The 16,759-nt window shown below is 39.1% G+C and overlaps 1 protein-coding gene across 1 annotated transcript in view; it reads left to right on the top strand.

Moving 5' to 3' along the window:
* The window catches only part of hcn1 (hyperpolarization activated cyclic nucleotide-gated potassium channel 1), a 79,750-nt gene extending 68,429 nt beyond the window's left edge, over positions 1 to 11,321 (top strand). The window contains exons 7-8 of the mRNA XM_008296617.1: positions 1,159 to 1,323; positions 10,216 to 11,321. Coding sequence (XP_008294839.1) covers positions 1,159 to 1,323; positions 10,216 to 11,321 — 1,271 coding nt within the window. The remainder of the gene's footprint in view (positions 1 to 1,158; positions 1,324 to 10,215) is intronic.
* Positions 11,322 to 16,759: the final 5,438 nt, after the last annotated feature.

Genomic DNA, 16,759 nt, shown 5'->3' with positions numbered 1-16,759 from the left:
TCCACAAGCTTACATGGATCTGTGTCAGACCTGCATAGCAGTCCTTCTGATATTTCTGTACTTTCGGCTCAGTAGGATTTTACATGCAACACTCCTATTTGTAATGTATTAATACACTGTTGTTGTGCTACTTTGATTGGGTTAAAGGACCATAGCACTCCTTACACACCGAGGAGAATAATAAAAACCAGAATTACAGTAGAATACTAGTGATAAACATCAAGATAACGGATGTTATTGTGGCAAAAAGAATGGCTAAGGCTATTATCGCAATATCTATACAAAATTTGAAGGAGAAAAAACAGCTCAATTCATCTTTAACTTGTTTATTGTGTGTTTTGTCTCTTTTTTGGGGCAAATATATTTTATTACAATTAAAATAGTACAAGTATAATACAATACAATAATACAAGTATAGTGAAGTAAAGAGAGCGATAACAACAACTGTATGATGCTTATCTTTTGGAGAGTCAACCAGGTAGCTACTGAGTTACTTATAATATTCTCATATGTACACTTTTAAGGTAATGTTAATGTTTAATTTTGTAAATCAATTATTAATTAATTCTAGTGTTTTGCAACAACCCTAATTACCATTTTGCAGAAGTATCCTGCATATCAATCTGTAATTTCTAATCTGAGTAAGTTCAGTGAGCATTTAATTTAGTGGTAAAGATAGCTACACTAACTGGAAAGAAAAGGCTGCAGGGTTTGTTTTGATGCATTGTTCTATTGTTCTTCTCGTGTCTTCACATGTCAGAAGCAGCAATACAGGAATGCATCCCTGTTTAGCTATACATTACATCTGATGCACTGCAGCGATGCCTGACACGCTGATGTTTTGTTCCTTGTACGGCTGACTACTGCATCATATTAAGGGACTATTAGCCCTCTGCAGGATGATGAATTATCTGTGTGCAATGCAAGCGACAGTGCTGCTGATGAGCTTCTTTTATTTTTACTTACATTCACATTAGCCTCTGCTCCTGTATCCCTTTGTAGTCGGTTCATCTGTATGATAATGTGCACTGTAATTACTGGGACGATCTCCTTTATGTCCCTCTCTGTACTCTCCACTCCTGATGCTGCTTCTTCATGTGTCCAAATTTCTTACGCTCTCTGTTTTTTCCTTTGTCTCTCTGCGTTCCTGCTTTACAGAGATCTGTCTGCTCACCAAGGGCAGACGAACGGCCAGCGTGCGCGCAGACACCTACTGTCGACTCTTCTCCCTCTCTGTTGACCATTTTAATGAGGTGCTAGAAGAGTACCCCATGATGCGACGAGCTTTCGAAACTGTTGCCATTGACCGATTGGATCGTATCGGTAAGATCTGCCTACATCTAGCTGTCCTGTCTGACTGGTCGAATCTCTTGCCTGTCATCGTGCCTTGTTGTCTTGTCTTTATCAGTATTTGTTTGCCTTCTTTCTTCATAAAAGCATTGTGTCTGCCATCTTGTGCTGCATGACCTGTATGCTATCTTGTTTTGTTTTCTTTTAATTTATTATTTTTGTCTCTTTCTTCGTCTTAAATAATATTAAGGAAAATTTTGTTGTAACCAGCATTAATCCTTCTAAAGAACCAAAGTAGAGTTTTGTGGTTGGATTAACTGGAAGGCAGTGCATGTCGCTGTCCGGGAGGGAGTCAGTTCGCCCCCTCGTTGGTTTGGTGTTGACCCCCCCACTGGATGCCAGCGAGTGGATGGAAGCTAACCTCACATGCATGTGTGTCTGGCCCTCTTTCCACTCATCTGCACTCCTGGGTATGAGCAGCACCCCGCCCCATATCAGAGTTCTCAAAAATCAACCAGACACAAACCCCTCTGAAAAGAAACAAAGAGCAGGGTCCGGAGACAGGAGAGTCCCAAGGTCCCCACCAGCCCAGTCTCACACCGAAATGTGTATCAGCCATGCGGGTCCACAGCACAAATGTGTTATTACAACTAAAACGTCTGTAAAATTGTGAGATACTTTTGGTTTTTAGGGGCTGTTCTTCTGCTGGGACTCACCCTCCTAGCAACCAAGAAACAACCGAAGCGTTGTAGTTAGTTTCTTTCCAATTGCATGTTATACCTAGTCTGACTCACCAGTTGTAGACTGCAGGTAAAAAAAATCTGACAGATTCCCTTCTGGTATTTACGGGTTACCACTTAAAATCCACCGACCAAACAAAACATTTCTAGTTTCCCTGAAGGTTTGAATTGTGCATTGGCAGCTCTGCTTGATTTCTTTTGTTTGTTTTTTCATTTAAATTAGCCATTTCAGTCAAATGCTCCACCAAAACCATCCCCCTGTCACATCTTAAGGGGACACTGTTGCTGCATCCTGGGCTTAGCACCACCCAACATGATGGTGATTTGTTTAAGGAATACAAACAAGCCAGAGTGTTTTTTTTTTTTACCCTCATTGCAGAATGATAACGAGGTGCAGTCAGATGATTCTGCTCAGCACTAAAGAAAGGTCTGGCTAACCCAAACCGTGTTCTTTTTCTAAACCTAACCAAGTAGTTTTGGTGTCTAAACAAGTTGTTGTTTTTTTCAGTATAAACCAAAGCAAACAGCGACCAAAAGCAAATGAAAGCAGTTGCAGAAAATCTGAAAAAGTCACTAAAAATGCAACAAAGTTTTAAAATATTACAAATGAAGAATGGTCCCATGTCTCCTGGGTGAAAGTCCAGCGGTCGATGCCACCACCATCCCTCTAGCCTCCTATACTGACGTTCTTGCTATTTTTAAATGGAAGGCATAACATTTATATAAAGGATGGCACTAATGATCATGACATCCAAGCCTCAAGTTTGGCATTTGGTCATCGTCATGCTGGTCTTGTCAAACCAGACATGAATCTTATGGAGACCTTGAGGGAACTATGCATGGTGACATGTCCTAAAACACACCCTGCTTTATCGTCTATGTCACTCTGACTGGGACCCTACTTTAAAAAAAACACCATGCTCAAATCAGACTTCTTTTAGCAACCAGAGGAGTCGCCCTCTGCTGGTTTTTAGGAGGAATGCAGGTGTAATGCACCTCTGAGGTGGGTTCAGACTTCGATGTTAGCCCCCATCATTCATATGAAGCCTATGGCGAAAAGTGAAAGGACGTGATATGAAACTTGCGAGTCACATGGCATGTCCGGAGGCCAATAGAAATGAAGAGAGCCAAAAACAGCAGACATCTCACTATTTTGCAGTTTTCTTGTGATACTTTTTGCGCTGTGGACCAACGTGGCTATTAGTGTGAGACGGCGCTGCTCCCACATGCATCAGGTCCAGTCCAGCTAACGGGCCGGACCCTGTATGAGCTACTTTCTCATCAACAAAACAAAATCTGCTTTGACTGTGTAGTAGAAAAATGTTCATAAAGGAAGTCAAATACGACTGATTAGAGTTGAGAAATGATCCTAAAAAGAGACACACGGACTTGTGACATGTTAAAAAGGGGCACATGTATGTAACACAAACAGGGCAAGAATTGGTTACGTGGACCTCAATGTTGCACATTCTCCCACTTCTTTTTGTAAAATGTGTTCAGTCTGCTCTAGTAGTTGTTCCTGACATTTTATTACAAATGACCTGACAGTAATAATTCACCATGTCATGTCGAGTAAAAGTTAGGCACACTGTCATACTGCTTTTTATTCAAGTCCCACTCAAGAAGGAAAAAGACAGAGTGAATAAGTGCATAAGGAGGATTACCCTGATCTGTTGATGTTTCAGATACATATTTTAAGATCGACTATCACAACCCCTGAGTTGGGTAATCTCATTTGTTTCTCCCAGAATATTTTAAATAATACAGTGACATCTTTATCCTATGTCAATCTAGATAAAAAGAATTTAAAACTGTAAAGTCATAGTTCAGAGACTGTTAGTCTCTAAAGCCGAAAAAGAAACCTTCTAATTCCTTATATAACATTACAGGATTACTGAGTGAAGCTTGAAATGATAAGTAACGTTAGTGCTTCAGTTTGTTTAGTTAAAAGTTGTTGTTTTTTTTTTTAACAGATAAATCATGCATTAAAAGCTTTCCCTGCGTGCACAATGCCGGCACGCAAATTTAATCAGAGGACAGTAAATCTGTCAAGTGCATCCTGGGTGGATGCTCTCAAAATAAAAGCCTATTAAATAATTGGCTGTATGTTACTGTTGGTGAATAAAATCACATTGCATCAAGTTTTTACCACCACCTAGTCCTCTGGTTCACCGTAACACAGAGGTACAAAAATGCACAAAACATGTTATGGCTAAATTTTTCTTCTTCGAAAAAAAAAAAAGAAAGACATCCCTTCTGAGTGATTTATGGGTCACATTATCAGTTTATATGGCTGCTACACCTATAATAAATTAGCCACATGCTCTCACTACATTTCTTCTGGCTTTACCAATAAAGCCACCTTCCTGTCCACAAATTTTTACTGCCAGAAGAGGTCATAATGTTGGGTGATTTGTTTTTCATAATATATAAAAGCTGGAGTATGCAGTGTGTTCCAGAAGCATTTTATGATGGGTTTGTTGAAAGTCTCCTCACGTCTCGCCAGGAATCAATAAATCAAGTGATCTGGGTTATAAAAATAAAGAAAAAGCTGTTGTTATATGTGGCAATCACAGGCCTGCATAAAGCTGATTCTTGCATTTAATTTGAATAACATGATTGGATGTCCTGCCTCCCTGTACACACCGTCTGTGCACTCATTGGGTGTCACCGGACTTCGACAACCAGAATCTACAACATCTTGCTCTGCTTGACATTACAATCTCATAATAGTATATAGACCAGCACAAGATAAAAACCATTAAACGACACTTTTGCACAACTGTGTTACAATAAAGAAGGCAGCGACACGTAAAACCTTCCTTAATTAAAGCAGAGGTACCACAAAAAGCACTGAAAGATACACAATACAGAAATGGACACAATCATCTGTTTTAGCAGTGCAACATGTTGTAGGTAAAATGCAGCTGCACTTTTATTCGTGTACCATTATAATACTATTTGCCAACCGGTGGTGCTCAATAATCCCATAATGTTATATAAGGAATTACAACATTTCTCATGGATCGAGAGCATGTAGGCAGGTGCTGGTCAGACCTGCAGGTAGGACATCCAATCACTTCTTACAGGCCTGCGACTGCCACAGATTACAGATTTTCCTTCTTTGTATTGTCAGAGCACTTAATTCTTTGGGATTGTAAAGCCACTTTTAACAAATGCAACTAAAAAAATGCTTTTGTAAAACAATTCATGCTCCAGCTTTAACCACAAAACAAGATCACCACGATAAAGAAATACTTTGCATAAGTACAGTGTGCCAATGTTGTCTTATATGAATGGTTCAGCTTGCAGTCTGTATCTACTTTTCTGTCAGTTATTGTTGTTTTTCTTTGTCATGGCTTTGTATTTGTGTATTATTTTGCCTGAGACAGGCACATCAATATTTGCAAATTGCTTTGTAACCTAAGTGTTGACTCAACATTCAGATACTGTAGTGGCTAAATCAATCAGAGCCCAACAACAGATGTTTGTCACATTTTCTCCTCAGAATTACGTTCACATACAACTATATTTGGAGTAGGGGGGCGTAACGCTGCCTTGATGACTGGATTAAACTGACAAAACATTTGGAAACTAACCACCATTGCAAAGGTTAATGTAAAAAACAAATCTGCTTAATGCTCATGGTTTTACTTTTTCGTTTTTTTTTAAATTAATTCAAAATCTACTAATGGCAACAGCAGCATGGTTTATAGAAAGTCAAGCAAATAAAACTACTTGTGATCATGTCTAAATTTCACAATGCTCCACGACACAAACCCCCATCTGTGGCTTTGTGCTTCCCTCCATCCAGCCAGGCCTCAACGCGTTCACTTTTACGTCACCCTGCTTTCGTGTACTGCAACCCGAGTAACTAATTGTGACTTAGTTGCATATGAACGTAATTCACAGGAGTCAAGGTTGCATATTGTTTGGAAAAGCATAGCATTTAAAAAGCCTTTAGTGAAGTATAAGTTTTGTTTCACTGTGCCCTTCACAATGCCCTTTGACCTCAACAGTCCTGATCTACATTTGCCCTTTTTATGAGAACTACCAGCTGAGTTTAGCTTTTAACCATAACTAAGTGATGGGAAATGAAAGCTGCCCACTCTGACTGACACCTCTCAGAGTGACATAGATTCAATCCATCCTTTCAGACCAACCATGAAGGGGGTTTTGTCTCATACGAGGGAAGATACTTTGTCATGATCCGTGCTGGTTGTATCGTTTCTATATATGAACTGCATTTGGTTACATGCTTGTCTTGCTCTAAAAAGGAAAGAAAAAAAAAAAAAAAAGAAGTAACCATGCTTTGAAACCAATAACGTGTTGCACATGTGACATTATCTTTTATCTATCTAAAAATTATTTGACCAGGAGTCCGTCTTGAGACGAGCACATCTCGTTTTCAAGAGTGTCCTGGCCGACGAGTAGGCATCAGGTAAACACTTTATTCCAATTCCAATATTCGAACAGGGGCAAACTGACCTATTGAGGCTTGCTAAATGGATCCGGTCTCAAATTCATCCTCCAAGAGTTTAACCTCTTGCTGAAGGTTACATTAAATGTTTAATTCCTGCATCAGTGACACATAACTCAAGTCACCCACAGTAGTCCTGCAGATATTTTGATGGACACATTCAAAATGTCAACAACTAAGACAATCAAGGAAACAAAGAGATCTCATTCACTGTTACATGCCATCTTTACTTTGTAACAGACTTCTCACAGAATAATCAACTGGATTATGAGAACATACTCAGCTCTAATTGTGTAACATTTTTATTTATCAATCTTTGAATTCTTTGTTCAAAGTGTATCCACGAACAAAATCATGTCTGCTGATTAGTAAAAAACCTTTACTAATGCAATGCCACACACAGTTTTTTGTTACATGCCGAGGTCCCATTTCATTATTTATTCATGTTCTCACCAATAGCAAAAGTTTGTTTCTGATTGTCTGACTTGAAATATGAATTCTGTCTTTTGTGTTAGTAGTTTTGCAAAGTGAAAATCATATGAAAGCCTGTTTTTTTAATCTTTGGCTAAAACTAAAACATCTGTCATGAACAAGCTAAGAGGGTAACTTCATTACTTTCTCACACAGTTACCTCTTCTAAAATGTCCTCTTTGATAATGATGTACTAAATAAAGCTCAGCAAGAATAAATTTAAAAGAAAACAAAACCAAAACTGCAGGTTATTAGTAACATTTGCAAGGTTACTAGTTAGACTGAATCAGTGTGTCTCTGTGAAGCCATGAATGCATCTCAATCTGTCTTTGGAAAATGGTGTGTTTTCTTTTTTTCTTTATGAAATGCAGTCTTCATTATTTCTATGATGTCCGTTAACATTATGTTACATGTTTCGTTCGTTTTCTTTTCTCTGTTTGGTTGATGTGACGGTTTGTTGGCTTTTACGGTTTTGTGCTGATTTAATTTGGGCAAATAATGGTGATTTGACACATATTTGATCTTTTTTTTTTTATTTCGAGTTTATTACAAGTTTGTGTTCGTTAAAATGAGCGTTTACATTTTCGTTTTTGTCTTTTTATTCGTTTTCATTTTCTTTTGACAGTCTTTCTATCCACATTTATATATATGGACTTACAGTGGAATAGTAACGTGTCCAAAAAAATCTTAAAATACTTAGCTGAAAACAAAACTATGGATGCTGATACAGTGGCATTAATTTCCAGAAATATACACACTGTATATATCAGGTTTTGCAGAGTCTACTAAGTGCGGCCTGTAGAGATTTGCTTTGTAATAATATATGGCCTAAGTTTAAACTGTTGCTCACAGCAGGACAGTAATTATGTATGTACAACGTGTTTATTAAGCTATAAATCAACCTCACATGCTACTGCAAGCGTGTGTATACTGTATATTTGTGGTATATGTGGTTAAAAGGTTCCAGCTCAGCCTTTGTTAGTTAAGCGCTTCAGCTCCATTCTGCAAGCACACCTATATATATATATATACATATCTACATATGTTCTACCAGCGCTCAAGAGACCTTGTGATGGCAATATCAGCTGCTGTAGCCATGAAACAGCAGGAAAAAACACCAGCTTTTTAGAAGCTGATGAACAATTTGCGTCTCCAAATAACTCAAATGTATATATAGCAATGAGAGACATTCTTTGATAAGTGTTGCTGAACAATAAAGAGGACAACGTATGCAAGAGAGTAAACAGCAGCAGAAAAAGCAACAGATAAGACAAATGGTACTTTGCAATATATCTCTAGAAACCTGCAACAGTGTGCTTTAAATAAATCTACATGTTAGGAAGCACTCTGAGTTCAAACGTTTAGCAACAATAACTATAATGTATGTTAATATACTTATATACCTGTGTTTCTAGTTAGTAGGGTGCAACGTATTGACACATGTTCCTTTTTAAAATTGCTGAATTCTTGCACAGAGATGAATGAAATCCTAACTATACCGCTGTGTCTAACTAACCCTTGTTGGTGTATTTGGATGTCGCCATCAAACCAGCAAAGACTCAGATTCGGATCGGTTGTGTTATAACAAATTTGTGTATTCCTTCCGATCTGCAGAGTTTAACCCAGTCGCCTTTAAAAATGCAATGGCCGCTGCCTTGTAAGTTACCAATAGTCCTATAGTTCCTGGTGTTTGGCTTAGCTTCCTGACCCTGTAGTGATTGTCGCAGTAAAAGTGACCAAATGGAGAGCTTGATTCTGCTGCAAAACATGACATCAATCCAATTTTCAGCAGCAAAAGTCCTGTCTTCTAGCTGAATGCATGGCTTACTGGCAGCCTTGAGGGGAGAAATCAGTCCAGCAAACGCTCCTGCTCCTCCTGCTGCTGCTGCCGCCGTATGGTAAACTCAGTGGAGAAATCTTCTGCCCTCAAGGACGGGGCTCAGTGATTGATTGACTGTAGCTAAAGCCTTCAGCACACTAAAAGTCCTCTCCGTCTTCTTTACCGACAACGCTTCACAGCTTGTCGATACACAAGGTCAACAGTAGTTACAGGAAACACATCCTCTACAGACATTTGGAAGGAATCGTTCAGAGCAAATATGCTAAATAGAGCTTTAAAATCACCAAATGTGGCAATTCTTCCTGCAAGACCAGTTTCAAGACATTTTTCGTGCCTTTAGTACCACTTAGCATTTTACCACAGTTTTGCTCCCGAAGCCACAAAAAGTGGTTGGTGTAAAAAAAAGCCATCTGTCAAGTCTTTATCACGGTTCATGACTTGTGACAGGCTGGGAAAGATTTTCCTGTGGGCTCAAAATGACCTTTACAATGCATAACTGGAGTATTTTTTAAAAACCGTAAACAGTGTGGTCACGATATCAGAGGAAGTTTGTATCATTACAGCTGAATTCTGCGGACTAATTAATAACCTTTAGGAGTATTTTGAACATTTTACTCACAAAAAAAGAGAAGAAAAAAGCTAATCTCATGCAAATCTTAATGATAAAAATAACCAATGCAATCTGTGGTAAGATGAGAACAGTTTAGTTATATTTAATGTATATTTACAGACTGTATCCAGCTACAGTAAAGTGAAGTAGTGTGTTAGCTTTAAACCTTTGCTTGTTTTTATGCTGTTTAAAAGCCGAAAAGCTATTTTATCTTAAGTGTCCTTGTGATGTGTTATAGCCGAGTTGTCGATGTGATTTAAATAGACTGTGACTTTAAATTCATTCTTAGAGCTTAGACTTTTTTGCCTTTTTTCTTCTAAAAAATATAGAATTGTCCAGTACTGTGTAGGTACTCATCAGTATTCCTCTGTGTTTCACTGTCGACATCAGCACCTTCACCGTCTACGCTATCATGTCACACTTTCAGTAATCTTTGTCTCCCTATGTGTCCTTCACTTCTCTTCAAAATGTATACTTCCCATAGTCATTACCATCAGATGTCCTTCACACTTTTTATTCAATATGACAGTCTTTAATGGACATGAAAAGACGCAGCTTGTAAGAGTGAATTAATAAATTTAGTAGAATCAAGGAGATAAAGTCCCACCGTTCAAGGTTTAGTGTCTGTGTTTGGATGATACAGAAATGCTAAAGTGCTAAAACCCGATGAAAACATACAAGCTGCATCTTTATCGTCCTGAATCCTGCCCTTTTCCTGTGGTGTAGTCTGACCAAAGTTTGCCATGGCTGTATGTGTTCACCTCTCCTGACTGCACCCCAACAGGGAAGAAGAACTCCTTGCTGCTGCAGAAGTTCCAGAAGGATCTGAACGCCGGCGTTTTCAACACGCAGGAGAACGAGATATTGAAGCAGATTATCCGTCAGGACAGGGAGATGGTGATGATGGTGGACCGCAAGCAGTCAGTCACCGGGATGAACTCAACACCAATGTCAGGAAACTCCATCATTAACTCACCAGCCCAGCCGCCCTTCTCCACTGCCTTCGGCACCAATCAGCTTCAGCAGTCCTCCGTCCCTATGACCTACAGTGCTTCAGCGATTGCTAACGCCTCTGCTGCCCGCATGCTGCCAGCCGCTGCAGCTGCTGCTGCTGCTGCAGCGCAGGGGGTTTACCCAGCTCCTAGTCTTTCTCACGGCAACCTGAATGCCTCGTCCACCAACCCACAGACCCCACTCCAGCAGCAGGGAGCCATCATGTCGCCCTGCTCCTTCACGGCTGCCATGTGCAGTCCGCCAGTTCAGACCCCTTTGGCTAACCGGAGCTTCCAGTACGGCTCACCCACAGCCTCCCAGCTGTCACTTATCCAGCAGCCCATTGCCCAACCATCTCTAGCCACACAGCAACAGCTTGCTCAGCAACCTGCTGTGTCACCTGCAGCTGCAGCCTCCGCAGCACAGCAGCAGCAGCAGTCACCTCAGCAGCAGCAGGTCCCGTCACCTCAGCGAGGAGACATCCACAAGAGCACACAGGCTCTTCAGTCAGGCAGCTTGAGTCGAGATGTCCGACACCTATCGGCCTCCCAACCGTCACTGCCACATGACACATCGCTGGGGCCCAGAGCGCATCCAACCTCAGGAGACTCTCTGGCCTCCATCGTGCCACCATCAGCGGCGGCCATGCAGGGAATGAATCTACAGAGTGGCATCCGCACTACGGTGCCGCAGCGGGTCAATTTGTTCCGCCAAATGTCGTCAGGAGCTTTGCCCCCGGTGCGCTCGGCCGCAGCAGCGGCGGCGGCGGCGGCGGCAGTGGCAGCAGCGTCGTCATCCTCAACCCAGCACAGAGAATCCCCCGGATCGAGGAGAGATTCTGTCCTGAGCAGTACAGAGACTGAGCAAGACAAAATGCGTTTTGCATCAAATTTATGATCCCATTTTTCTCTTCCCTTTCTTTTTTTAAATATGTTTCAATTCATTTTTAAATGGAGCTAGAACAAAAGAGGTAAAAATGAGGAACTTCAGCATTTTTTTGTTTCTCTCCAGTTTTCTTCTAAAGTAACCTCATAGAGATCCTGTATATATAAGCCCTTGTATTATATTTTAGACAACTTTGTCTCCCTAAACTTAAGAATGTATATTATACGGATACATCTCTTTTCTTTTATGCCATGTATCTATCTATCTATATATATGTAGGTAGATATATATGTGGTTGAATGGATGTGTGAGTGTGTGTGTGTGCATGTGATCACGTGTGTAAAATCCAACGACAATATTGGCAATGGCAATTTAAAGCTGTAGTATAAACATGAGTCTTCCTTTCCGAGAAATATAAAGAATTATATATAATATACAAAGTTGTTTTTTTTTTTACTTTTATTTTCTTTCTTTCTTTCTTTTTTTAAATCTGGAATGCATTGTGAAATTCGACTTTTTATTTATTTATTTATTTATTTATTTTTTAAACCACAGGAAGAGGAAAATTATCTTCTCCTATTAAGCAGCTTTAGGCACCACTGTGGAAAAAATAAATGCAAGCAAACTCTCTCACAAATAATCTCAAAAAAAGCACACACTCATAAAAATGAATCTCATACCAATTTACTGAAACCTCATTTTCAGAAATCAACACAAATACTGTAATTAAGTATTATGTTGCTCTCTGCGACGAAAAAACACAGTCTGCTGAGCCACTATATCCCCCACAGAGGCTCGCGTACAAACCATGACAGTGTTATGGGTCCAAAGGGAATAGATAATAGAAATGCTGCTTTCTCTGTTTATTTTCGAGGAAAATGGAGTGTGGAGACAAGATATGGATGGATGCTATTGTTTTTCTATTTCTAATTTCAGATGGCTGAGATGTTACGTAATGTTGCTTAAAAATTCTGTGTATATTTATAATATTTATAAACTAAAGATTATCACCATTATGCAATAGACTGTGACATAAAGATTACCTATATGTGTGCTGTAAATAGTTTTGTAGATCTAGTATTTACAGATACTGTGTGGTGCATTCTCTATCATAACAATGTCTTACTTCTATCAGGAACCTGGATATCATCTATATGCGACAAAGGTTAAGTGACAAAATACATATGTTTCATAAGAGATGAACAAACCTTAATGCAATAGCTAGCTCTACTCGATGCTGAGAAGCGCCTGATTGAAGGACATTTATAATTCCCTCTCTTCTTCTTCTCTCTCTGTATACTATTCTTAGCGTAGTTTCTGATTTCACGTCAAGACAATATACAATATTTACACGACTTGGTTTCAGTGTCATCCTATTAAAAGTAAATGCGTCTTTTTCTATCACTTCCCAAAAACTGCAGAGGATCACTTTACGAATGATTCGTATGAACTGTATTGCTTAGGGGTGGAAATTAAGACTTTCATTTTTTATTCATTACGCGCTTTTTTTTTTTTTTTTTTTTTTAAACCATAATTCAAATTCTATGCTTGCTCATCTTGAGCAAAGCTGTACCGGACGCTGTCATATCACCATAACTGTAGCCGAGGAGCCCGGCGCCACGTTTTCAGCACGTGTGTTTTAGGTTAAGTCACTCGAGTGTAAGCGCAGGTCGGGGACATTTTCACCACGAGGTGTTTTTGTGCTCCTGCAAGGGAGGGAATGCTGGTTTGCATTAAGGTTTCTGTCTCATGTAAATCCATTATGTGGGCTTAGGTACTCTAAACTGACCTGGACGTTGAGGCAGGGAAGGAAGGTCGAGCAAGAATATTGTGACTCTATAAAAAAAAAAAGGGACAAGAGCTTCGTTGAATATTTTAATCGTAAAAAAATGATCTGATGACTCAACTAGACTCAAGCAGCCATTATGGCTCACAGGTCCCTTCCCTGCATATACAGTAGGTTGTACATTGTGCTCGGGGCCTCGCTGCGGTCTTTCTTAATCGAATGTGACAAAGTATTCGACACTCAGTCATGCAGAATATCCATTCGGAGTCACGGTTTTCACGGCACCAAATATCCCATCAGTTCAAAGTGACTAAGCCCTGTGAGATACCATTTTTAAAAAGATTTGCAAGTCTTCACTACAGATTGTGTCGATAGTGTACCAATACAGTCAACCCACCAATGTCATGAAAGCATGCGCTGTCACAAATACTTAAAAAGATACTATCTCGAAAAATGTTGACGTTAAATGTAATGTTAGATTATGTTTTGTTCATTGTCTGTCTGCCTAGATGTTATCTGTGTGTGAACAGAAGCATTGACTTTTCACATGGACATTCTAAAGTATTTGTGCCTAAACTTATAGCCATGTTCCATCCTTTGTTATGAGTGTGAGCTCGGTGCGTACATGGGGCACCGCCGCACACAACTGCGCGTTCATTCTTACTATAATCTATGTGTTCTATGTCTCAGTGTTTTTAGACAAGAAAGGAGTAAGCAATGATGATGGCCAAATGTCTCAGTTTATCCAATTGGTATCTTTACTTACAATGTGAACTTCTAGAGGCAGGTTTTTTTCTAACATTCTCAATGGAGCTATATAGAATATTTAATGAGGTCGTGTACAGTTTAAAAAAACAGAAAAAAGTGGAGAAAAAAAAGTGCAATCTTTAGACTTGCGGTAATATCACGCTCAATGAGACATTGTACAAATTTGGAGCACCTTTATACCTTTCTTTGTAGCTAGCCACTGATGTTTGGATTGAATATTGATGTGTGGAAGGAAACTGGCCAAAGCAAAACATTCTAAGTCATTGTCTTTGTTTTAAATTGCACTTTCTGATTTAATAATAATAATAATAATAAAAAAAAAGGTATAGATTCTTTCAGCTAGGTTAGATGTTGAATGAGTTAGTAAGAGAGCGATATCCCCGAGAATTTGTGCTGCCCCTGAGGTTCGAAATGAAGGGGAAGGGAGGGTAATGGGGGGGGATATTCTATTTACAACGAAGAGCGCTTAATCGTGAATATGCCATAGTGTATAGGAACTAGTACACAGTCGAGATGGATAGCAGCACTGTTGGTTTGTGCTGTTTTTGATACTTGCCTTTGGAGGGAGAGCTTCCCAACTATGTGCTTTTTTCACTATACCAATCGCAACTAACATACCGGAATGGGCATTAATGGTGATGTATAACACAAACTAATGAGCTTACATATTAGCAGTATAGAGACTCTCAACAAACCAGCACATATATTTGTATATTTCTTTTTTTTTGTTTGTTGTTTTGTTGGTTTGAGAAAAAAAAAAACACAAAAAAAAAAAAAAAATGAAGAGATGCAAAAAGAACTGATAATGCCCAGAGAGGACAAACCAAATGTTCGTTTGGTTTTCGATGACCACAGGTTTCATATGTTTACTGATGATATATGCGCAGTGGAAAGAGGGGCAGAAGCGACGACGAGCTGCTCGGTCCTCTTAAACCCCACTCACATGGTCATTGTTCAGCTCATTCATGTAATCCAAGGCTTAGAGAAGTTGGTTACTTAACACGGACGAAAGAAAGATAAATGTAAACTTTCTTACAACAATATGCAGACAAACAGTGTTTGTCAAAAAATCTTTTTGATTTTTTTTTTTTGTTTATTTTGTTTGTAAATAATAAACCTTGAAAATATAGAAAATAAACGACATATTGTCATTTAATACGAGTGTGTTGTCATTCTATTGCTGGACAGCGAGTGTTCAGAAAATGGAGGAATGTCTTCAGAGACGAAGCGGCGATGCGACGGGTCAGAGAGTGTTCAGGAACAGTAGCTGTCAGCAGTTACAGACAAGGTGAAAGGAAATCAGTCTTTGTGGCCAACAGGGATTTGCATTAATTACCTACAAATCCAGCTATCAGTCACACACAAAAGACAGATTTCTCAGTGTGTACTCACAGGAGAGGTGTTACTTAATATTGGCAAACACGTCACTTTTACCAGCAAAGTAGCCTTGCTCATATTTAAAACAGTGTTTTGTCTGGGAAAAAAACAAAACTAATTTCCAATGATTCTGATGATAAAATTATAATTTGTCAAGCAATAATGATAAACTATTGAATTTGACGATTTTCTGTGACTTTCATTTTATTATTTTGTGGTGCTTTAGCAACATATGAAGCAACTGAGTGAGAAAACTACTTCCAGATGAAACAATAAAGAAAACATCCTTTAGCTGCACTTACAATTAACTTGTTAAATGCATTTCTAGTCAATTCTAACACTTCTAATAACATCCCCCAGACTTAACTTCTGCACTGCACTCTGTTTTCTCCGTCGCAGTTTAAAACACAAGTTCGGCACAGCTCAAATTGCAGAGTCGGTTTGTGGTTACCTTTTGAACGACAGCTCGTCGGGGTTACACCGGGGTGACGCATGCTTCAGTTGATCTGTAGCTCCGCTATCACAGGAACACCGTCCTTTATGTTTCATTAAATGTAGAGTGAGATTAATTTTTCAGGTTGCGTTTGTGAGACGTAACTTAAGATATAACAATTAAAGTTTGTCTACGGAGCTACTGTTACAGAAGCATCTTTACCTGATACAACGACTAGAGTCACTACATTATCAGTCGTGTTAGATTAGATGTTGACAACATGTTGTTATTTATGCAATTTACCCCTTGAAGAATATGAAAAATAAGAGACATAAAGCTGAACAAAACAATCTCAACTCAACACTCTTTAACTTACTACTTTTTTCAAATTGTTAAATGTTAAAATAAAGGCATAAGGAATGTGTGATCTATAGCTTTGCTGATTGTATCCACAGTCTGCTGGACTGAAGCAGCATGCACACATATGGTGCTGTAGGATAACACCAGGCAGGTCTTTCCAAAGCCGTTTAACTGAACAAGAACAAAGCCCATCCATTCATCTTCCATTCAGCTGGTAAAATTGTTCAACTTCTCTTTAATTACAGAGATAGCCAGGCTTAATGGGATTAATGAATAGCCTGATTAGCATGCCTAAACACTAATGGAACCACAGCCAACATTATTAGCAACTATTAAAAATGACCTAGAGTGTATACAATGAATTTCCATCATTTCCTCCTGCCACATAAATTTTGTGTTATTTATACAAAACTTGACATTAGTGTGAGGTTAATTAGTTTAACGTACAGCGTGGTACAAAGAGAATCAAACTACAGAGACTGGGATGTTCTGCAGCTATTGACGAGTCGACCCTGAAGTGCACACATGGGCAGCCTTATACAGCATCAACCAATATACCTCTGGAAAATATAATTTCAGTGTCTAGTGATTCCAAACTGAATCTCCTCTACATGATTGTATTTTTTCTAAGTTGACAAGTAGATTATGTCCTTTCATGATCAGTCCAATACAAACAGACAAAGTGAAAGTGAAAATACAGCCCTCAAGGAGAAACTTAACAAAAGT

The sequence above is a fragment of the Stegastes partitus genome, unplaced genomic scaffold (assembly GCF_000690725.1).
Source record: "Stegastes partitus isolate 25-593 unplaced genomic scaffold, Stegastes_partitus-1.0.2 Scaffold1141, whole genome shotgun sequence".
NCBI lineage: Eukaryota > Metazoa > Chordata > Actinopteri > Pomacentridae > Stegastes > Stegastes partitus.
The sequence above is the reverse complement of the archived record's forward strand: the minus strand, read 5'-3'. Positions and strand labels throughout refer to the sequence as shown.